The 25,040-nt window shown below is 39.9% G+C and overlaps 1 protein-coding gene across 1 annotated transcript in view; it reads right to left on the bottom strand.

The window, feature by feature from the left end:
• The window catches only part of MTMR3 (myotubularin related protein 3), an 84,335-nt gene that overhangs the window by 19,540 nt on the left and 39,755 nt on the right, over positions 1-25,040 (bottom strand). The window contains 9 exon segments of the mRNA XM_050714166.1: positions 632-827; positions 1,942-2,053; positions 4,087-4,218; positions 4,431-4,636; positions 11,259-11,372; positions 13,535-13,607; positions 13,610-13,630; positions 17,403-17,569; positions 19,854-19,936. Coding sequence (XP_050570123.1) covers positions 632-827; positions 1,942-2,053; positions 4,087-4,218; positions 4,431-4,636; positions 11,259-11,372; positions 13,535-13,607; positions 13,610-13,630; positions 17,403-17,569; positions 19,854-19,936 — 1,104 coding nt within the window.

The following is a 25,040-nucleotide window of genomic DNA, read 5'->3' on the forward strand; positions in this document are numbered from 1 at the left end:
TGTGAAAAAGGATCTGAGGAAGACTCCACAGTTTCCTCCAAAAGGCATTGCTACATTAAACTGCTGGTACTTATGTGTCTGAGGTTTTGATCAGCAGTTTTTAGCACAGTGTTCAGACACATGCTTCTGTTCTAGACAACAAAGACATTTTGCATGTGGGCTGGCAGATGGAACCCAGCCATCACATATCCCACAGTGCTGAAAAGTGATAGAAGAAAAACCAGGCTGAAAAATCAACTGAATTATACCTAAGCAACAAAGGACAATGAAAAAATGAAACTGGAAAAATATGCAGCTGAGAAATCTAGAAAAGAGAAAAGCTTTGTATCAACAGTTGTCTGAGAAACTGCAATGGTGCCAGAAGCACTCTGTATTCTATATCCCTACACTAAATACAGGGAAGCACAGACCACGACTAGGCAGTTATTGCAAAAGGGAAAAATATAATCTGCTCTTGAATTACAGACTCTATTTACAAGTATATGTAACTGTATCTGCAGACTACTGTTAACTCCTGCTAGCTTTGGTACTTCTTCTAGTGGAAAAACCTGTAATTATTTTTTTACAGACTTCCTTGGAAAAGAACCCAAACTCGATAACCACTTCATGCATTAACCGATGGTTTACAAACCTCTGTGGTCCTGTAATATGGATCTAGCAGCAGTTTGGCCAGCGCCACTATCTGGGGGGTTCGGTCCCAGCCATCGGAGCAGTGCACCAAGACAGGTCGCTGGTCTCGGTCCACAGCATGAACCACGAGTAGCGCAGACTTCAGAAGCACAGATAAGTGCTGCAGCCACTTGGTACTTTCCAGAGCTGATAACCAACTAGAGGAAAAGAAACGAGGACAACTGTTGTTCTTTTAAAATGCTTCCAGGTTTGGATCTCTGAATCCATCAAATCAAAGCACAACCGTGATTCAATTTGTATTTGAATAAACTGTGAATGTCATTCTCGAATATTTTTCGTTTATATCTATGCTTTCCTGGATTTGTAAGAAACACAGCCGTGCAGCCCACCTGAGGAACAGCCAGTCTGTGGCACGTGGCTTGCTGCACACAACTTGCAGGAAGAAAAACTTGCCCAGTACAACACATCCCCACCAATGGCCAGCACAAGCACTGCTGCTAACCGCTACTTTCAGCAGCCTCTACTGACTCCAATCTTTGGAGCTGAGGATTCAGATTACCCTGCACTTCTGGTATCAGTGGCAGATCTTGGGACTCTGCCATATCCCCAGGACAACTCTGTGCTGCAAGGAAAGTTTGGAACCTGAGGTGCCTTTGGTATCACCCACATCTCAACTACTGCCAGGCTTTCCAAGGTGTGCAGTAGGTATCTAAAGAACCAGAGCAGTATGAAGGTTTTCAGATTCAGCTCAGTAAGCGTGGCCATTTGAGTGACAATCAGCAACAAGTTCAAAGCAGAGAGACCTGGTAGGAGAAACAGGACTGGTGAAACTACGGTGTCCTAATGAAGACCCAACCTCAGAGGCTCCTGAGCTGGTGGGCCAACTAGAGGCTAATTATCCCATAGCACCGGAGGGTTATGTTCCCTGAAAGGACACTATAACTGCATGAAATACATGGAACACCGCTAGATTTTTTCTGAAGGAGAGCCAGGCTGCAAAGATTAAAGATCTGGGAATAGCAGGCTAGACTAAGTGCTAGCACTCAGAAGCACACATGAAAGTAGTAACATTCTGGGATCAAAATTCAGGCCTGAATTATAATCCCAGATCTCATTTTCTAAATTCTCTTCAGTGACAATAATCCAACAAAAGCTCAAATTCCATGGAAATGAAAAATACAGCTTACCATTTTTTACACAGGAAAGTCAATAAGGGAAAAACCCACTGCATTTCAGTTTACAAAACAGCAGCAAAAGAATGCGGTTACAGAAAGATGTAAGAAATGCCAAAAACACCGAACATCCACTTACTTTCCTGGATCTGGCATTTGCGTGCAGAGCAAACGCAGGGACTGAAAGCTCTTCCGGATAGAATGAATGTTTGCCATTCCCATGAATACTACTTCACAGTTTGGATAATACTCTGTAGGGAAATATCAAGAAAGAGGGAAGAAACTGAAAACTGCACTTAGCTTAATTTCTAAAAGAAGCTTTTTCATAAAAACAAACCTCTGGTGCTGTGGACAGATGAAATAATCTGTTTACAAATATTCTGTAAGGAAAAACTAGCGCTTGGACTTCAGCAGGTATTCCAGGCATTACAACAAAACAAGCAAAACAGGAAACAGCAAAGTGTTTCTGTATTTGTTTTCAGTGTGCTGCTTCACATTACAAAAAGCAGAGTACAAACCTATGGGAACAGTGATACTGCTGCACTAGGGGTTACAGAATGTTCTTCAAGAGACTGAGAAGCATAAAAATATTTAACTGGTAATTTATGGATGCTCTGTAGTTTGGTAAACTAATTTATATTTTTATAAAAGTTACATTTTCGCTTTCTTAACTAATCCAAAAAGCTGCTTTGAGTTTTTCTATTACGAGGAACAAGCAATACATGAGAAATACTTGAAGGAAAGTAGAAGATAAATGGAATTACTGAGCTTTCCTTCAGACATTGCCATGATATGTACTCAAGCAACCTGGCTATGCTGGGGAAGCAGTTTCAGTACAGACAGTGGCCACTAGTTAGAGGGAGCACCCAAGAAGCTGCAGAAAAATACTAACTAGTCACTCCTAGACCTAGCTTTGCTCTGTATCGGTGCTTCTTTGCACAAAAATGATGACATGATAGCAATAAAATGATCTTTCCTACAACAGAAATAAAGTCAGGATTTAGAACACTGGATATTGACTGCTTGTAAAAGAAAATCCAGTACTCTTTTAAAATAGAATATTTATTTTAAGAAATCATTTGATTTCTTAAAATCATTTAAGAATCATTTGATTTCTTAAATGCCCAACAAATTCTGCCCAAACCAGAAACATCCTGTTAGGGATAAAATAGGTAACTCCAGTCCAAAGTGACTGACAGTATCAGAATATCTAAGGTTTTTTTGTCTTTTTTACTGAATAATATTTTATATAAAACACAACATAACTGAGATTTTTTTTTTATACTGAGAGAAGCAAACTTGGCAATACCTGGACAAAATGTATCAGCAAAAAGGATGTACTTAATGCAAGTCAAATTTATTAAAGGTGACACTTAAGCTGTTTGGAAAATTTCTACAAAGAATTCAAGAATCAATATATATGAAAAAAATATTAAACTTCTTGTATACCTCGCTTTTCTGTTTTGAAATTTTTCTCTGTGATGATGATGAGTTATTTAGTCATTGCGAGGTGTTAAATGGAAAATTCATCTCTTCCTTCTGGTGGCTATTTATCAAAGTGAAGCAATTGCAGTAAAAAACAAAACAGGAATACGTGGCCGAAATAGTTTTTGTTATCTTACTGACAATTTTTCTGTCTGGTATTCTTTTCAGATTCTCCAGCTATGGAATTTTAACAGGCTGTATTCACATCCAACTGTGACCATAAAATAATATCTTGTTTATATCATCAACAATTTACATGTGCCAAAGAACAAAGAAAGTGATAAATGTGAATATATTACAAATGCAAGATCAATCAGGATTTCAGTTGCTTTGGGTTATAGAATAAATGCTGAAAAATGTTTCAGCTTTACAACGATTGCTGAAAATTTGTCTTCTGCATAACTGTTCTAGACTATGACTGTCCTTTACAGCTAATGGACTTTAAAAGTTTGTTCAGGTTTTTCAGACATCAGCATATTGGATCTGTTTGTCTCACTCTAGTTTATATATTTGATTGAGAAAGAGAAAGATAATAAATACATTCCACACAGTTCACCATATACTGAATAATGGTGCCAGCTGGTTTATGCTCTGAGGAACAAACTCAAAGGAACAGATAAACCTGTCCTTTTGAAGGGCTGTGAGATAGCTGCAATGGTTCAGAACTTTCATACAGATGAATAGCACTTGCATCTATGCAGCCTGTTGAATACACAGTACTGAAGTATATCAGTGTAATTATATTTGAGCAAATCTTTTTGATTAACTTAATAGGAAAATGGGAAGAAACGCTGCTTACCTGGGCACTCACAGCCTCCACCTTTGGCTCTGTTCGCCACAGCTGCTGCGTAGGATCGTGCGTCTAAGATCAAAAGCTTCTGAGGCTGTATTGCCAAACTCTCTGCTCCCGAAGCATTAGAGATGGAGGAATCTGGGGAAGAGAATATGCAACTGAAGGGATACTTCTGACATCAGTTACAACAATGATACACTCAAGCCCCACAGCTTATATGCAACATGCACACAGAAATCAGAGAATGCCTCATTAAACAAAAGGGATTGAATCTGTTACAGTACATAGAGGAGATTAAGCTTTTTCCAAAAGCTCTGCCTTTTACAGAAAAAGTACTGTGACAAACTTACCAAATTCCACATCAGAGAGGTCTCCTCCATTGGAGAAATCTCTGGAACAATTTCCATTCATTAGTTTGTTACTGTTGGACCTCGAATCTGAGGCACAGGCTTTGGCTACCGACTGGACAAGGTGCTCGTCATCTGCATTCCTCCAGCCCCACCAACTGACCTCGGGTTGTCCACAGCGGGAAATAACTGCTCCATTGCTCTGGTGCCTGAAAAGGGAAAGAACAAAAAGAACAGCAGTGCATAACTTGAAAGATCAGAATGGAAAACACAGAGGGCATGAGAAATTAACTGGTTCGCTCCAGTACTTTAATTCTACAGTTCAGCAGCTATCCCCAGCCTGGGATTCAGCAGCAATGCATGCCACGTGCTTCCCTCCAGGACTCTGGCTGTCACTGAAAGGTAAAAGCCAAAGCTGAGGTCAGTAAGAGAGAACAGAGCATCTTCATGCTCACCAAGGCTGCCTGTCGGCCAGTAAAAGCTGGGGAGCATTTCAGCACAGCAGATGCTGTAACGGAGTGTTCAACACCTGCTGGCCAGTCAGGTCTGCTGCTGTGGTACAGCAGACTAAATACGAAAGTTCAGTTTAACCCATGCTAATTTTAAAGCTAGAACAAAGGAGTAAAAACACAGATTCACTTTTTGATGAGTTTGTTTTGAAATCGAACCATACCGTTAATTAAATCTGTGAGGAATGTCACTATGATTTTGGTACGAAATACTGGCAGAATTTGGCAAGCCTTCCGTCCGATGATGTGTAACACTAAGTCAGAACCTTACCCTCGTACACTGATAGCATCCCTTGCCAAGTATCACCTGTGAATCCTGGAAGGTGGTCCTTGAACACTTTGCAGAACCATATCTAGAAGGCACCGTATTTTAGGCATTACTTCACTAGCTTAAAAGAAAAGAGCCAGTTTCTCAGGATGCTGAACATCTGCAGTTTAACTCATTCTGAATTTTCCTATCAGTGCCTGTTGGAAAGGAATGGTCTTCTATCCTCACCAGTGGGGAAAAAAGCTGAATAATTTTGAAAAAAAAATAAAAAAATAAAAAGATTGAAAAAACAAAAGAGCCCTTGAGATTTCACCCCCCCTAAGCTCCTCAGCCCTGCCTTCCACCCTTCAGCTTCTTCTCTCGAGGTTGCTGTGTGTGGTGTTTTCTCCAGTCCTCTTCTGGCCCTCTGTGGGTAGTGTTTCATCTGCTGCCTCTCTAACACCAATCATAACCAGTAGATGAGCACCAAGGAGCTGCTGAAGAGCACCAGTAGCACTCCACTCCTACACATAAGCACCGGTGTGGTGCCAGGCTGGTAAATAAAGGCCACAAGCATGTAAACTTTTCTACAGACACCGAAGTAGCTATGAAAAGGGAGAAATTGCTTAACAGAATATTTTTCTTCTCAAATGGGATATAAGTTCTAAGCACTCTATACACTGATAAAACTCCAGAGGATTGCGAAATGGACAACAGACAGGAGTTTATCAATTTAAAAATGTCAATGAGACTTAACATAACTATCTTCTTCTGGAGAACAAAAAAATTAGAAGAGTTTGTTTTGTTTTTTTCTTTAATTTGACCTATCTTCTTGTACTACACATAAAGAACAGATGTGAAATAGAATCACAGAATCACTAAGGTTAGAAAAGACCTCCAACATCATCTGGTCCAACTATCCCCCTTCCACCAACGTCACGCACAAAACCATGTCCTTAAGTACCAGAGCCTTTCCTTAAAATAACGGAAGAGTATCCAACCACTGCAAACACGCTCTGAAAAACAGATTAAGAAACTCGCCCCTATAATCTCTGATTTAAAAAAAAAGAATACTGAAACCTTGTCACTTAATTCTCACTTGCTGCCTCCGTGCTGACACATCGCACTGCTGCAGAACACAATTCCCCATTCACCGAAGTGCTTACAATGTTCTCTTTGACCTTCCCCAGTAACACCTTGAATCCAGAGGACCTCAGGCACGGCAAGAAAGGGAGCCCAGCCGTCAGCATGAGGAGCTGCAGGCGGAGAGGCAAAGGAAAAGCAGGGACACGACTTCTCTCAGGCCGCTTGGTGAGTCAGTGGTGCTGAGGAGCGGGCCACCTAGAAAGTTCTGCTCCCTTCCTCACATCCCGTCTGAATTATCCTACTGCTCATCCCCACACTCTCATTTTCTGTTCGACCAACCTGCAGACACACAGCTTTAAACAAAGGTGCCTTTAGGCAGTGCCGCCCTTGCTCAGGAACCCCTCAGAAACACAACCTGCACATTCATAAAAGTACGTGCCAATTACCGTGCCTAAATGTTACTCTGTAGGAAAGGAAGATATTTTAAAGTTTTATTTCAGAGTGCAGGCAAGATGATTGTTCCAGCCTTACGTCAACCAGGAGTCATTTAATTGCACTGATAGTAGGGGTGAGCTGAACCTTTCAGCAAATTTAAACATTCACTTTGACAGTCCTGACCAGGAAGAAGACACACACAAACCTATAAGTCTTACCTTTTTCTCTCACCACTCCCGTAAATGTTTATGGCAGTATCAGAAATTAGTTTAGAATTTGTTGCCAGCGCTGTCAGACCCTGTCGTGTGCTTGGCAGAGCCACCTCTGCAGTGTCACTTTGGTGGCAGCTGCCTCCAGCTGTTCATCCAAAAGCAGCACTAACAGCAGGTTAAGGCTTGCCGCTGCAAAAACTCAGAAATATAAAATATTTCCTGATACTGTACTTTAAGTGTTTTTCATAGCTCTTTTGTAATGGTTTCATACAAAATTCCTTCACTGCGAGGAAGCAGCTGACACACTGCATTAACTGAACCAAAGGCAAAGCGATCTGAATGCCACGGCATTTACAAGAGGTGCCAGCCAACTCCACGCAAAGGAAAATGTGTTTGTTGGAATGAATTGCCTCCCAGAGGCAGCTCTATTGATACAAAATTAGTTCAGCAAAATATACATGTCAGTCACTGAAAGGCCACCCAGTTCCCTGCTATGCTGGCACAAACAACAAAGAAAACAAACCATCATTGTACATGTAACACATCTATTCTGAACACCTAGGTAAGCTCGTTTACTTTCCCATATGTTCTCCCAGATTTCATTGCTACCTACCTTTAGAATCATTTTCACGGGTTCATACACAGTTATATTTTCATCTCCAGGTTCTTGCCTCCCATTTATACCATGATTAATAACGAATCACTAGACAGAAGTCGAGTTCATTGATAGCTGTGAAGCCTTAATACGCCTAGGCAGATATCAGACAAATCTATTTACAGTAATGTCGGAGGTCTGAAGAATGACACTCATCCCAACTGAACTGGCCTCGGGAGCAAAAAATAGCAAATAGTTTAAGTGCAATTCTGACGTCCCTAGAGATGGATCTGAGTATAAGATGGTGTCATTCACATTTCAGTAACTATAAAAAAAGAATGAAAAGAAAATTAAACCAAACTCTGTACTGCAAACTTCCTAACCCTCTAGAGACAAAGCAACATGAAGCCCCTAGATAGTAAACTAGATAGTAAATCACTCACTGAATAACTACAAAGCTCATCATTACAAAGCACTGTAACTGGATGATGTGCAGTACACCACAGCATACGCTCAATCTCTCTGTTCAAGCAATCCCTCGAGTACAATAAATCCTCTAAGTCCTTACAAGACAGGGAGCAGTAATAAAGGTTTGCAGAGCTCCCTGCATAGCATTACTTAACTACTAGCACTTGCAACCCAAAAAATTATTACTGCAATTCATTCTAATATAATTCAGCAAGTACGGTACACAGCAGACTTCTATTTACCCTTGCTTCCTGCGCTGGCAGAAATGCTGCCTGGACGGGTAATAACCTTTGGTGTGAGAGAGCAAAAGGCATCCTCAACACTGTTCATTTTTAAGTAGGTTCTCATGAGTTTAGGATAACGTTTATATAATGCAGATGAAGTTCTCTATACAGTCTTTCCTCTGAATTCCAGAAGGCTTCTCCCTAACACTGATTTTCTGGGACTAAAACAGGTGAGCTACAAAAACTACGTTACAGGCCAGGTTCATCTGCCTAAATACGTGCCTAGGTTTTCAAAAATGGTAAGCACTAAGGAAAGCTGCAGAAGCTGGGTGTCAGATTTTTCTGGGAATTTGATCACAAAACGGGAGCAGCGGTCCTAGGAGGATAGGACAATACTCTGTTGAGTATTTTTGAAGTTTGCCTCTGAATTCAGCCTGTGGATGCTGCCATAGCTTCTGAATGCTTTGCAAGAACAAAAAGGGTTTTGTAGCTAAGTGTCTCTCTCTCTCCTCTCTCTCTGTCCCAGCATTCAAAGAAATATCTGAGACTAGTTATTGGACGAATTTAAAAAATTATTACTTTTTTCCCTGAGGTAAAGCGATAAGAGCCGATTCTTAAATGTGATCAATAAATAATGAAATCAATAGTCCCAAATTATCTTCAATGGATAAAAATGCTGAATGAGCTTTTGTCTGTTACTCCTCCAAAAGTAAGAAAAAAAGCTATTTTTATGGTCATATATATATATATATATATAAAGAGAACTATACATGGATTTCCAATCATACGGATCATCAACCGCTAGCTGATTTGGATTTTATTAGATGCAGAATGATGAACTGGATGTCTTGCAAACCTATTCCTAAATGTCAAGATAAAGGAAAAAGAATTTAAAAAGAGCAAATTTTCTCCCGCTGTTTTTAAGATACAGATGAAATACTATGTGGTAATTGAACATATGTAGTCCCATCAGAACTGCAGAATATTAAATGCCAGGGATTAAACAATTTCAGTCAATGAGGTCTTTCAAACATTTAAATCACTACCCCATAAATCCCCTTGAATGGAAGCTTTACCCAAGAATGATACAAAATTTATGACTTTTTCTGCATAGTGATGAAGGGGGATGATGCTTCCTCATGTTAACTGTGTTAACTCTGCCCATTTATGTGGCAACTGCATAAAAGGCACGACGTAGCCTGAAATGCAGTGTTCAAAGCTGGATACAAAACCATATATAAATTATGCTGTTCTCCTATATACATTTATATATATATACAGACACATATATGTAATACCAAAATAATCAACTACCTTAAGTCTAAAAAATTCAGCATATGCTGGAAAGCACTGTTCCCTTCACAGAGCCTAACAGAGGATGGGGGTAATTCCCAAACATTTAGAGACGATGCTAACTGCTTTATTATTCGGGAGAAAAAGAAGAAAAAGAAGGATGATTCAAAGACAATGGTCTGCTGCCACAAGCTGATTTCTTCTCCATGCATGGAGCACTAACTCTTATCATCCTAGGTAAACGATGCTTTATAGCCTGCTCTTGTATACTTGCTCCTCTGACCTGGGTCATGTGAATTTGTCAACTTTACTGATCTCTAAATTTAGCTTGTTACTCAGAGAACAGCTCTTGCTTTCTCTCTCTTTAGAACAAATGGATGACTGGGCAGACTTAATGGAATTATCAGTATTCATTATCTTTTTAATCCCTTTGTCATCTGATTTTTAAAGTGATTTTGAATGCTTATGGGAGGATAAGCACACCAGAAAAGTGGCCAAGGTATTAAAGACAGGTCCCAGAATATTTGAGAAACAATTCTGAAATATATTTCTTACTAAAGAAGCTGCCAAAAACTAGTATCTCAGAAAAGCAATTTTCTTATGCAGAGCCGGACTCACTCTAAGGAAATGACTGCCTGATTAAAACTATTTACAATATGCAGATGAAGCTAACACCTCTTGTAAATTGAGTTTTAGATCTCCCTTAAATCATTTTAGGATTTGTCCTTGCTTATACTGCACAATCTGAGTATTGGTTTCTTTGTGCTTCTCTGTTGTGTGGTTCTTCCATATGGCTAGGTGAGAAGTAGAGAAAAGTGGCCAGAGTACCTAGCCAGAGATGCTACTTACCATTTTTTCACTTCTGTTCATTTCTTCACCTTACATTTTTTCATTTTCATATTTTAAAAAATATAACAATCTTAACTCAGGTGCTGCCCTAAGAATGACTTGCAGGACATGCAAAGCTGAGTGCTCCCACAACACGTATTTGGAGTTAGAAGATACAAACCGTTATTCACTGACTGACTGTGTAGCCAGTCTCACTTCACACACGGCTTGACAAGTGCCAATACATGCTGCTATGTCACACATTCTTGGAGATTTAAATAGGTATAAAGCAATGTATGTACACAAGTAGCAAATGTAGAGACAAAGGCCCCAAACCACCAAGCCTAACATGTCATACTTTGCTGTCAGTTAAACACAAGCCTGAACTTTTTCTCATGAGGGATCCCTGTCATCCTTGTTTGCTACCTGAACCGTTAGGATGCTTTGTATTTTGTTCCATGGTCCTGATCTCCTCCTCATCTGCACTACGCCACCTCTGGGATCCTACTGGAGTGGAGCAGCAGGATCTGAGCCCGGACAGAATCCCAGGGTGGATCAGTGAGCAGATCAGTTTGGTACCGCTCCAGAAAGAAGCACAGAGGGGACTGCACCAGGTTGTGTTGCCTCTTCCCAAGTTCCCAAACTCCACCCTGCAAGGCCTTGGGCTTTCATGAAGCATCCCTCTGCCTCACATTATACATGCAAAAACACGTCAAGATGCAAAGTACTCTCGTTACTTTGAATACATTATTAATTTAAAATATCTATAACACTTTTGGTGAAGTCTGTCAGGCTTGGTGAGTGGACATCTGTGGCCCACAGGAGCCTCAACACCTTTCATGACAAACCAAGATCCCCAGTTCCCCGTTATTTCAGCTTTTATTTGCTGGAACACCTCAGGCGCAGACCGGTGAAGGCTGTTCCACCTGCTCACCTGTACACAACAGCAGGGATGCGCTTCCAGGATCGAAAGCTTGCCACGCTCTCCAGCTCTTTATCCGTGATCCAGGCGGGAACTATGATTTCCTGTGGGTAACTGCCACAGAGCCTGTGAGAGAAGTGGTGCAAAGGGTTGAATGTAGGAGATACAGAGCAGTTACACACCTTCTAGACAACACAAACAAAAAAAAAAGCAGTAAAAGCAACCTGACAGTTGTTCATCTCAGCAAGCTATTTTGTTATAGCTCCTGTTTGATTGTATGTCAATAAGCTTCTCCTTAGCATATATAAAAAGCACTATGAACAGCAAGGTACGTAAGTGCATTTCAGGATCAGAAAATTCATGTTTGTGTTTTCTTGGGGAATTTGTACGTAGGTGATTTTTAACTCCATCAGCTGAAATAAACTGGACCACAGAAAAGAAATTCCACATCTCTCCATGCTAAAGAATAAACCACTCAATTTCTGGGGCACAAAACATAGAAGAGCCACCTGGGCTACTGGATTCAAGACAAGGAACTTGTATAAAGCGTGAATAATTATATTAGCTGATCAACCCTCCCTGAAGGCAGGAATCTGAGTGCACTGGCTTATGTTTGACTGGTTAACTGGAACTTTCTTATACTTGATCCATCTCCTACTCCACAATTCAAGTAAGGAGGTCATGACTGCCGAAGAGAACAGGGCAAGAAGTCAGTAGTGACTGCAATATATTGCTGAATAATAAACTAGCTCATACCCACGGCAAAAATGCAACAAAATGTACAGAATCACCCTATTGTACAGATAAACACAACCTCACATCTGGATTGAATGTCACAGTTCTGAGACTGTGCAAAAATAGTTTTCCTTGCCTCACCAACTGGTCTGGGGGAAATGTTAAGAATAGGCCATAATGTCAAGGTTATAAATTCTAACAGAACTGAATTCTGAAATAATGAAATGTCCTCCATTTTGGCTGTTCTTCCTATGAAAAAAAGAAAAAGAAAAAGAAAAAGAAAAAGAAAAAGAAAAAGAAAAAGAAAAAGAAAAAGAAAAAGAAAAAGAAAAAGAAAAAGAAAAAGAAAAAGAAAAAGAAAAAGAAAAAGAAAAAGAAAAAGAAAAAGAGAAAGAAAAAAGGTCTTCTAGCAAAACCCAAGTAAAAGAAATGGGAAAATGGGAAACAAGAATAACAAGAATTAACTTTGTGTGTTGCCAGTTCTAACTAGATCATCATTCCGGCCAGTAGACCACAATACTTTTTACAGTTCATTCGAAAATAAATACACTACTTGGAGAAAATCCTTTAAAACTTCAAAGAATATGTTAATACCCGTTCTGTTTTACTAAAAAAAGAAACCATATTCTAACAACGAAGTTACAAGAAGTAGAAGCACTTAAAAAGAGATCACTGCACGAGGACGGACTTGAGCACGTCTAAGACTATTCACAAAAATCTATCAATCATGCTGAAAAAATAATCTTTTCTCAAGTCCTGGCCACTAGAACGAAAGGAGTACGTTTATATCATTCTGCTTCCACATGACATTGAAGTCTTCTTTCTTTTTCTCTAGTATTAAATATGTAAGGAATAGCTCTTTTTTCTTCCCTCCATTTTTAGAGACAAGACAAATATTCTTCTTGTAGTGCCACCAACTCCAAGTCATTATCCTCCAAAGACAATGCAATGAAACATGTTTCATTATGAAGTGTTACTGCTGCTTTTGCACTGAATTGCATCAGGGGTCAGGCAGTACACTGTCCTACCAACCATGAATGGAGGAACACCTTTCCCTCACCCAGTAGACAGAGGGGATATTTATCTGTGCTCTCAGGATCAGAAAAAGTGTTTTACTCTTATTTTCAGGGTCTATGAGCTTGACTCATCCAAACCAACATTTTTTTCCCCCACAAGCCTTTGTCTTAAGCTAAAGAACAAGACATGTAAAATGTTTTTAAAATTTCAATGTAACTCTACTCTTCGCTGACTTCTTACGGCTTCCCTTTCTTGCGTTAGAATGTTTATTCTCTAAGGAGTCTTTCAGCAAGCACATCAAAATCTGGTATTTCTAAGCCTACAAAATTGTAACCGCTAACAAAACATTAAATAGTACTTTAAAAGCACATCTATGCTACAGAGTAGCAAAACAAAAAACTAAAAAACACCCTCATAATTCTAGTTGTCCCTTATTATGAACTGCAGAACTTGGAAAAAGTTCCAGTAATCCGCTATAACAAAATTGGTGTTTTGAGAAGATATTTGGCTGTGAACCAGCAGCCCATGTAACTTACTTGTACTTCTCATTGATGTTGGAAATCCTCCAGGCATTGTTCATATCAAAACCCATCCTCTCCACTTCATTTTAAACCTTGAAGTTACATGTTCTCCTGGGTATCAAAAGCAGACAGAAAAAATAAAGGTGAAATAAGAGAAATTTTGATAATATTTCAAAACAGAGAAAGACATCACTGCACTCATACTTACTAAAAACTGAAAAGAGGAAAGAAAAGTTCAAAACCAGTCTACGTCTCATAACCCTATCTGAAAATCAAGCAAGAGTACCACAGCTTGTACTGATGGCTCTCCCTGACCAGCTCTCCAATTTTTTCCCCCAAATGGCTGTCCTCTGTATATTCATATAAAAAAAAACAACGCCATAGACCAGAACCAACCATATCAGCAAAAACGAGAACAATTTAGATCCATCAGCAGCCTTAGTGGGAAAATGCTAGCAGTTTTTTTTTCTGAAATTCAGAATTTTCTATCAATGAGAAGAACGTGAAGCTCTGGTCTGACTGATACGTGAAGGAGTAGTATACAGAATATGGTCTGAAACTTGGGCAGTCCTCATTTAGCATGCAATGTCAGCCACAGGCTTCCTATATGACAGTAGGCAAGCCCTGTGATTTAGTCCGCATCTCAGTTTTCCATCTCTAAACTGGAGATTATTCCACCATGAGTCACAGTGGAGATATGAAGATCAAATGCATAAACAATTGTTAGACAAATATCAGTCACAAGGTTTAGTATATTAAAGGCAATGGAATGGGCTCCTTTTTCTTCTCCTGGATGCTTTCGAAGAAGTACCAAACTATAGCTGAAAAATATACAATGACAATAAGGAAAAATTATTCTGACAGAGAGAGTATGGAGAATTAGAAAGTACTCCAAGTGTAACAGAGGAAAACTTGTACAAAATTTCCAGGTTCACAGTGCTAAGAAATGCAACAACTTTAATGAACTTTAATGAGCAACACTAGATAAAATCATCTGTAAGTCTGTCTGTTGCCTGTCTCTTTAAATTATTTTATTACTAAATCATGAGGCAAAGTACCAATCAATGGGGGGAAAATCTACTGAAAAAATAATGCTTTAAGTATTACATCTTTCTGTTATATTTCAGACAACCCTTAGTGCCTTTAAATACATGAGATACACAGAGACATGTATCTCTAAGGATGTAAATGTACATGTCCAACATTTTTGTGATATTACCAAACAATTAGAGATAAATATAGAGAAATAGGTAAACTAAGAGTAAAGATTACGGCTTAACTACAGGACTGTGAAATTAACTGTGAAAGAGAAGCTACAACATTCTTCATTTCTACAAGTCAGATCATACACTGAAAATGGTTCTCTGCAATTCAAGACATGCGTGTGCGATCTGCCTTAGGGAAGTGTAATAAGTTTGTTTTTCTTACGCTATTTTGAAGTTAAAACGGGAGAATGGCACCATGCAAAGAGAGAGCATTCATTCTTCAAGGCTCACGGTGGTAAACCAATGGACCTGCCTGACCATCACCACTTCCTTTACATCGTGTCACTGGTAAAACGGTTTAAAAAAAAAAAGAAAGAAAGAAAGAAAAGACGAGACAGTTCTGCCTCCCGGGCTGTGACTTTGCAGAGGGTTAGTGTCAGTCACACAGAGGCGCTGCCGTTCTGCTTCCCCTTCCCTATCGCCAGGTCAATCAGACTGGAGCTTGCCAACATTTCCCCACTTCTCACATGAGCTCTTATTCCCTGCGTGAGCTTGAATTTATTATATTTTAGCCACCTAGACTTTAACATCCTGAAGTGTAGGAGCTACTTGAGTCCTTGCTTTGCAGCAGCTGTTTGGCAGCCCTCTGTGAGGACAGGCCTTTGATTTCTCAAGTGCAGAAGTGAACTGGGACACAGCATTCTAGCCAGGCAACAACCTCTGCCGTGCTCCTCTTCGCAACAACTTTTATTACTGTCCTTAAACGTTCTGTGGGAAGAGCAACGTGTTCCTTGCAGTACTGAGGAGGGGCTTCATTCAGTGTCAGCTGCTGTTTGGAACAGTCACTAAAACTTGTAATACATGCTGAAGAAATTTTCTGGATAGCAGATGAGAATCCTAGAACTATCCCCAATCAGCAGTACTGCTGATGCACACTGCTGATGTGTTTTAGAGGAACACATGAAACTACATGAAAATGAAATACGACGTTTGATTTCTCCCTTCCTCCCTCTAATTTTCAGCTACTCTGTACATCAAGAAATCCCAGATTCTCTCTGAGAAGTGAAACCCTAGCCTTAACATTTCGTCTGTTCTTCCCCAAATGGAGATATTTTACTTAAGAGGACTTTGAGCCAAGGTGAATAATCTTTAAGTTCCTAAGCATGCCCAACCGACTCTCAAAATCAGAGAAAAAGCAAGCTATACGTGTTGTGGACTTGTGATGATAAACACTGGTCATGTGAGCCATGGTGCTAATCTGCCATTACAGATATGGTTAACGCTTTACAATTTTTTTCACAGAAGTTGGTATTTAGATTTTGAAGCAATTACTATTTGTGTCCATATCTATCAAACACTGCGCTGCTTTGAAGTACAATAAATAAATAAATCCAATGTCTTGGATTAATTACATTCCCATAGATTCATTTTAACTATAACTTAACTCTTTATAGGAGGAAAATATCTACCACCAGAAGTACCCTCCAGGGGAGAAAAAGTTACTACATATAAATTTCATGGATACATCCCCAAGAACAAAAAGTTATTTGATAAAAGTTAATCACAAAGTAAATGTTGCTTCATGTAACTCAGTGCTAGGCTGAATCCTGTCTGAAGACCCACAAGGAGACTTAGTAAACCATCTAAACTCCTGCTGTCTTCCAGTTAGCAAATTTACTTTGGAGGGGAAAGATAAGAATTTAAAATTCTGCTCTGAGGATTTTTCTTTTTCAGCAACTGCTAACGAAGCACGTAAAGTGCAGGAACAGGAAGCAGAACCAAGTAACGCCTCCTCCCACTTGTGTGCTACCTGTTGACTGCTCTTCCTCAGGCTTCAAGGAAATTACAGTCTTTGCTAAACCGCACACCAGCTTCAGTAACAGGGGTAGAACCACATCGTCATTCCTCTGTTAACGAAACTCCTATAATTAGGGCATTTTTCTCAGATACGTGGATTATAGATGCAGAGGGCCTCAGACTGGAGAGGGCCCAGAACACAGATTGCCTCAGATTCAAACAAATGCTATAACCACCAGCGTAGCAATTTTTAGATTTTATTTACTTGTGGACTTCTCAAACTTTCCAGTGTGGATGATATTTCACTAAAAATAGGTCACTGTCTTGCAGTTGTGAACCTCAGAAACGGCTCAGAGGCGTCTTTCTCCTGCACCTCCTACTGCTGAACATCCACCTTGAAGACCACTGTTGTAGGCAATGACTATAAAAACATGGGCACAGTCCATACAAAATGTTTAGAACGAAAGTTGCTGCCCTGGTGAACAAAATGTTATTAGTATTATACATGACTGACTAAATTAGACCCACCACATTAATTTCCCCAGGCCATTCAGGGAGTGTTTTGCATAGCTTTTTGATCCCAAAGTAGCTGTGGTGGGAGCTAATCTCCCATTTGTTCAGACAGGACAAAATTCAGACTGTGCAGAGTCAGACATGTGAGACATTAAAGAACACCTTGCTGAAAGTGAAGGTATACTATATAACCAAGGAAGAAGTGCAAGAACTAATGTAAAAAAAGTCCATATGAGAATTTTTCTCATACAATTTAAACAGAAAAACTGAATTGTTCATAATTTTTTTGGAAAGTACTGGATTTCAGCAACAAGCAGGCAGTTCCTATTCAAATCATGTGTGATGGTCCTCAAAGTGCTTCCACGTACCTGGCCGACACAAGTCTCCATGCTGTTCCTTTTCACTAGCATACACCTCCATGCACCAAGCATGATAGGCAAATGAGAAAAGGTCTTCTATCTTTGAAGGAGGGCGGATGGCATTGTTCAGACGCTTCAGCCAATCTTGACACTGCTCAAAAGTAGAGAACTGACACCTGCCACAGAAAGCAACATTTATCTATTAATTGTCAGTAATGGGTGCCACATTATAAGGTCTGGCTGACTGCAAAAACCCCTGTGAAAGCTAAAAATGAGAACAACCATCTTATTGATAATTTAGTTCTACTTCTGTGTATGTTCTAGTGGATAGTAAAAATGAAACCTTAGGGTACTAGAACAGAAATAAATACCTAAGGATTCAAATTAAACTGCAAGCATGAAAGCAATATTCTGTGACTGCAAATAAACCAACAGCATGCCTTACTAGTCATGGAAGGAAGATGTTTATGGGTATGGCTAGTTTAAAATCATGGCAAGCATCCCTGAGCTCAGCGTGCAGCTTTCACACAAAACAGAACTGCGTTATGTCGTCTTGCTGAAGGGTGGTCCCAGATGGAAACTAACTCACAAAACCACCGCATACATTATAATCTATCACATTCCTGCAAGCAAGAATGCATTTCTCACCAAATCTAGAACAAAGATCCATCTGAATGATATACTTAATTTGAGAACAATGGGGACAAACGCCGGTATGTGAAATCTTACCTTATTCCCCTACCATACATGTTAAGATTCTCTTTCCTGGCCTTGATGGTAAGCAGAAAAAACGTTTTTGACTCTGAGCATTGCCTAACATTACAAACTAACAACAACGAGCAAGAACATTCCCTGCACAGGAGAAAATAATCTTCAAAGCAGTATATTAAATGGCATTGGCTTGTCTTTTCAAAGAGGATTTCTGGCCCCTTTGGAATAAAGGGTGGAAAGCAGTGCAGTGATTTATTTTTACTTTTCCCTGACAGATTTCTTCAAGATTTTATAGTTATAAAATATTAACCAAATATTTGCATTCAGCTCAGTCTGGTTTCAACTACATTCATCATTAATGACAGCATCTGTATTCTCTAAGGGCAGGATTTATTATCCCTACCTGTAAATATCTAAAAGTCAGGCAAGTGGAAGGAAGAAGACACGTGCAGCTCCTGCTCTCTTATGAAACATATCTAAAATAGCTGCGAGGAAGTGCAGCCCGGAAGCTTTTATTTCTCATCACTGACTATAAAGTGAGCCTACACTACTAGCTCAGACTGGTTAATTGTCTATTAAGTGTCTGCAGTTAGACAAGATGCATCTCACCCTAAGTATCCCATTTTCTTTCTAAATTGTTTTAAAGTTGATATTAGTCATTTTCAACACTATCTTCATTTGAGCCCAATTATTCAAAACACAAACTGCTTTGTTCAGGAAACATAATGTGCACATGTTCCAGTTTTGGGATCGTGAGCCCACACTTCATGATTTCCAGTGGTCATTTTCATCAAATCCTGATTCTCAGAACGGCAATTTTGATTGGAAATTCATAAAAGAGGACATAAATACAAATAATTTGTATTCATTGTACAATTGAAGAGAATTAACAAATTAATGTAGATAGGAAGAGTGACTTTTTTAAATGTCAAGAGCTATAAGTTAAGAGGAAGTTAAATATTTAATTCAAATTAAACTAAATATTACTTCTAAAGTAAAATCAGACCTCATCAGAATACAGCATTTCAGGAAGCAGCTGGCCTGTTAAACATTCTGAGTGCTCAGATGTGACTGGAGCGCATTTCATTATACGAAAGGTACTGCCAGCAAACATTTAATCAAAAAGAAGTGTTCCTTTCTTGTTAATTAAAGTTTATAGATCAAAATTAATTTATCCAGCAGAAAAGTAAGAAATAGTGAAGTTCAGAGAACCCAGGGGCAGACACTGAAGAACGCCAAAGGACAGAAACATATTAACACTCCTTTCCACATGACAGCTACTTTGCTGTCCACCGAGGTGGGTTGCAGACCTGGCTTTACCTTATTCCCAGACTTTCTTTTTCCACAGGCTTCTTGTGTCTTAAGGATAGTCTCTGCACTCTGACAACAGCTAAAAACCCGAGGTGGCTGATGCTATCCTGTCTGATGGTTTCAGGTAGAACTGCACAAGCCCATACCCTAAACCCCAACCTTCAACCCCAAATCTTAACACCTTTTTTCTAAGAAGCATGTGTTTCAGCTGTTTTATCTAGTTCTGTGTCTTATAACTAGTACTGCATTCATTGTAAATCAGGGAAAAAACAGTGAGACTAAGATTAACTTCCAAATAAAATGCATGCCACCTTAATCCCATCCTCTTTACAAAAATGGCCAGCTATGATACACAAAGACAGTCCTTAGAATGTCTCAGCTGTTCACAGCACGTGGAAGGCAAAGTCACAGCCCATTCAGCATTTGGCCTATTCATACCTTATAACTTTGCAGTCTTTGCAAGTCAAATGGAGTTGAAATATGTCACGGCACTCAACACTTTCTATAAGCTGCAATGGAACCTGCAATTAAAAAGATTATATGATTTAATTCCAAATGGCATTAACATTGTAATTTCTTGGCATATCTCATAAGGACTATGTGGAGACAGAAAAGAGAGAGAAAAGCAACAAAAACTAAGTATAGCTACTTCAAAAGCTCTGAAGTATGGTACCACAGACCAGTAAAGTTGCTAGCTCCACTGCTGTATAGCCCAAGAACCTTAAGGGATCCCATGAAAACACCTGAGATTACAGATTAAATCAGGGAGAGGGCTGCAGCACTGGTAACATATGCAAAGGTAGAAAAAGCAGCAGAAACCCACAAGCTCCTCTCTCCTGGAAGCATCTTTCTCTTTCGTTGGTCCAAATTTAGAGGTTTAGGAAATGTAATTTTAGCTATTGGTGTTGAAAACAAAACACTATGTAAGATTCCCCCTTAACAGACTGCTGCAGATGCTTGTTATGTGGACATATTCCATATCTCTTCTTTGGGGAAAATCATTAGCCCTGTGTAGATTAATTCCTGTCATCAAAGCAGCTGTATTTAGAGTAATAAAGCTGAATCATTCAGTTTTAAAGGTGTAGTTATATGCACTTCTAATGTTTTATGGCATATGTAACTGGCAGAAGCTTGATCAGGCAAAACATGTAAGCACATGCAAGTACCTTTAAAGATGAGAAGCAAGAGACCACACAATGAAAATATTAGTTTCATTAATATTTTGGACCGTTACCCGAGGCAGGCAAATGTACATTGTGGTCTGAAATGAATAAGAGTTAGTATTCAACTACCTCAGAAATAATTGCCTAAATTCCAAACACAGTTATAGAATTTAGCTAATATTTACAATAAACAGTGTAAAATTGTTTGAAATGTTTATTAGAGATTATATTGAACATTACACAAAGCAAGAAAAACTCTGCCACTGGGATCCCTCAGTACAACAAAGGCTATCAGATAAAACATTCAAATTCTCTTATCTTGTCATCAGTGGGGTACGATCCGTCAGTTTAGGTTCGGGCTTGGGGCTTACAAGATGGCTCTAAGACCCTGCTCTACCAGTGCCTTTCCACATGACTCTGGGCACAAGTCCTTGAAGATTACCTTCAGTCAAGGATCTGGGGTGTGGAGCCAAGACTGCTGCTTCTCAGGCATCACGACGCTTAACAAGTACCCGATTTGAGTGGAATGATCAAAGGAAATGGAATTAAAAACAGCAGACGGGGGAAAGAGACGCCTCAGAAACAAGAACCACACGAAAACTCATTCTGAGCATGAAGATGCCTAGAGAGCTAATGGTAAATGCTGGGCCCAAGAGAACGGTCATAATTCTGTCTCTTGGAGGCAGGCACACGGCTCGCGGCTGCACCTCAGCTATCCCTGCTCACCCAGAAGTCAGAGCCATCCTACAAATGCTAAAGCCCAGGTAATTGCACAGAGCTTACAATCCCCAAAATACAACGGGCAGGTATTGTCTCAATACCCGAGCTTAATCCTCACCCTCTGGTCAGCCCCCAGCCACGCAGCAGCGCAGGACTCTCCCCGAGCCGGAGGAAGCACTAACCCTCAGCCCCACGGCCAGCTGGGCTGGACCAGGGAAGTTTTCCTCTGGTCCTTCTGTTGCAACCAGGCCAGTAAAGAACATCAAATTCAGGCACAAAGACACTAGATGAGATGGAGTCTGACTTGACAGCCCAGAAGTCAGGGTATTCAAGTAAAGCTGGAACTTGAATTCCGGTCTGTTTTCAGTCCCGTTACTGTTCTGAGATTGCCAACAATCTGATATCAATTCCATGGCCAGCAACATGAGCAGGCATCCTCTCGGATGCTAAAACTGACTGCAGAGCCACCCAGCTCTAGCAGAACAAGTGAGTGGTGAGAAGAGGTACGCTGAAGATGCTGATGGGCTTAGCCACTGATTTAACCAACTATTTAAATGCATTACAGACAAGCAGATCAGATGCACTGCTGGTGCTATAGCCTTTTTCTTTTAACCAGTAATTTCTTCCACTATTTCTCCTACTTGATTCTAGGCTGCAAGGCAGATAAAATTATTGTGATAGTTTTGTCTAATAATTTAAGGGACTGGACCAGACCTAACACTAGAGAATCCTCCATTCTCCCTTCCCGGCTGGACAGCCCCACAAACACCGATAAATTATTTAAAACTACCATTGACTCACATCGCACCAACGCAGAAAGTAAGATACATTCCCACTAGTAAATGAGTTGAGGCTCTAGAGGGCATCACTTTTAAGTCAAATGCTCCTTCACCTGTTAATATTCTTTTTCTCCGAGCCCTCTGTTACTGCATTCCTTCCAACGCACACTTCATTTAAGCGGTTCTTCACCTTGCAGTCTACTTCCAGCTCCTCTTCCCCCATCTGCACCCTAACGACATTCTGACTACTAAAGCATTATTTTTAATTTCCTTCTTTCAAAGTCATTCTTTGTTCTGCTCTCTTCCAATCTGCCCTGCGCTCAGCAGCCATTCTTTTCTCCCTTTACAATCTACACACGGCTCCCCATCAATTTCCTTAAAATTTGCTGTTTCTTTCTTTAGGGCAACCTTCACATCAGTCTTGTAAATTTTCTTTTCTGGTCATAAAAATCTATCCTCTGATCCTCTTCAATTTTCAATCTCCTTCCTGTCCATTACTCTTACTACCCCATAAAACTCTGTAAAATTATCTGCCTCCGTCCTCCCATTTTTCCCACTAATAACCTCTCGGTTTCATTGTTCTGTTTTTCAGGCTGAATCACACCGCGAGGCAGACACCCAGCGCTCTTAGTTTGCTCCTGAAAGAGCCATCAATTCTATTTGCAGGCACTTCCCCATTTAATAGTGTCTATCTGAATAAAGCAGTGGAGAAGCAATCATTTTTGCTTTTTATAAGAATAAACATGCACTGTTATCAAAGGCCAACCATATCGCAGTAGAATATTATGCTCTTGCACTATGCCTCTTGTCTCTTCTTAAAAAATATATATATATTTTTAAACAGCAACATTTTATGACTCCATTTTTTACCTTTTTGGAATTATTTTTTCTTTTAATTTTTAATTGCTGGAGCTGTCATCTCGCTGCAGTACAAGACACGTTCAGAGAAATATACCTCTGTAGTTAGAAAATGAAAGGTTATGTTTAAACCTGCTAAAAGGACCCATTGCATGGCTCAGTCCTCGACCACGGTGCCAAGTGGCATGCCGTGGACCACGCTCAGGCCGCTTCATGGCACATGTACTCTTGAAGGATCTAATTTGCTCTCTACCCTGCACACCACGTGGCCTCAGACTACTGGATGCCAGGTGGCACCCAGGGGTCATGAGCTGGAATTAGTACTTCCTTGTTGTTTTCCCAGTTCAGAGCCAGAAATAATGTCAGGGTTCTGTTACATACTGGTTACTTCAACAGCACGAGGCCAAGGCTATGTGCTGTACATCCTGTAGCATGGTGTAAGATGGAACATGGAGGTACTGAAGCGGCAAGGTCAGCTCAGAAGGCCTTAAAGGACTCCTGTAGATGGAGGGAGTCAAATCCTTCCAGGTGCAACCTGGTTCATACAGCCTACAAGGAGTACCTGAAGCACATTTTGCTTTTAATTACGCCTACGTTACATTCGGGTTTTGCCTTGCAGGTAATTATTTAGTCCCTTTCTCTGCTTTCAGGACCAACACACATGCAACGTGAACAGTCAGACAACCAGGACCTGGGGACAACACTAAGCTATTGCTCAGCACAGATGACCCACAACTGTAATACTTATATAAGGCTGGGAAGAAACCAGATAAACCATTTTTCCACTAAGGGCCAAGGGAAAACTCATGCTAAAACTCATTAGATCCTAAAGACTGAAAATCGTCCTCATCTTGCCAGTATGACTTTTTTTTTTTCCTCCTGTGTCCAAAATCTGCTATTTGAAAGAGGCTACATTCAAACCCAGGGTTTCATGGAATACACTAACATTTTAATTCCCCCATAAATGCAATTAGCTTACACAGAGAAAAATGGTTAGACAGAAATATCAGCTGCAAAGTTCGAAATTTTCTTAAGGAACGCCAATCAATAGAGATCAGCCTGGGAACCAAACCTGTTATGTGCACTGAGATATCACTGTTGAGTCTGCATTATAATCCCATGGATAAATACAAGGCAACACTTTTGAATGCCATAATCCCTCCAATTTATGCATGGTCTAAGGGATCTTTTGTTTTTGCATTTTGTAGTACGTCCCTATTACTACTCAGATCTAGGAAATTATCCATGGAAAGGACTTATGCATACAACCCTTTTCTGCAGTGTTGCAAGGTGAGCATTATCAACATTTAAATGTATTTATTTTCAAGCACAGGTGCAGCAAGTGATCTAGCAACATTGTGCTACTTACTGAGGTTTCACAAGCATCGTTTGGACAGCCAGTCTATTGAATTGCAAACAAAAAGAGAACAGTGAGGTACAAAAACAAAGACTAGGAATCCATTTTTAACTGGATCCCATTTCTTTCATGCAGTTGTCCTTATTAAGGTACAAGTAGTTGGCGTGCATTCTGCTTTCCCTGGAGGTCCATTTCTACAGCTACGGCACAGGAATATTCCACCTCCTGCAAGAGGACGTGTCTCCCTAGACCAGCTGCACACCCAGCCACTGGGAACCACTGGGAACAAACGCTTTTCGCAAGTACTGTAATACAGATGCTTGCTAGCAATCTTCTTTCTTATACACAAACACCTCTCTCTGCTGAGGTGGGAAGGCTGTTACTACATCCGGCCTTAGGGTATTGATTTCTAGAAAAGTCACTGAAAATTAAGAAAAAACAAGTCTCTACAATTAGTAAACACATTTACATTTTTTAAAAGGCCTTCTCAAAGGCAGCCAGGTGTTTTCTGAATAGGTCTAACGATATAAAAATAGAAAGGAATTGAGATGAACGTGATCAGAAAGTACTCAGTGAAGATTTCATTTAGAAAATCACCGTTTGATCAACAATAACCAAAGTGATTATCATTCCAAACTTCAGCAATTTAAATATCATTTCTAATTGCTACAAATACCTTTTTATCCTTACAAGTATTCCAAATCTTGTCTGCCTTGAATTCTAGTACTGGAGAGTTCACAGTAAGTTA

Source organism: Cygnus atratus, chromosome 17, assembly GCF_013377495.2.
Source record: "Cygnus atratus isolate AKBS03 ecotype Queensland, Australia chromosome 17, CAtr_DNAZoo_HiC_assembly, whole genome shotgun sequence".
In the NCBI taxonomy this organism is placed as follows: Eukaryota; Metazoa; Chordata; class Aves; order Anseriformes; family Anatidae; genus Cygnus; species Cygnus atratus.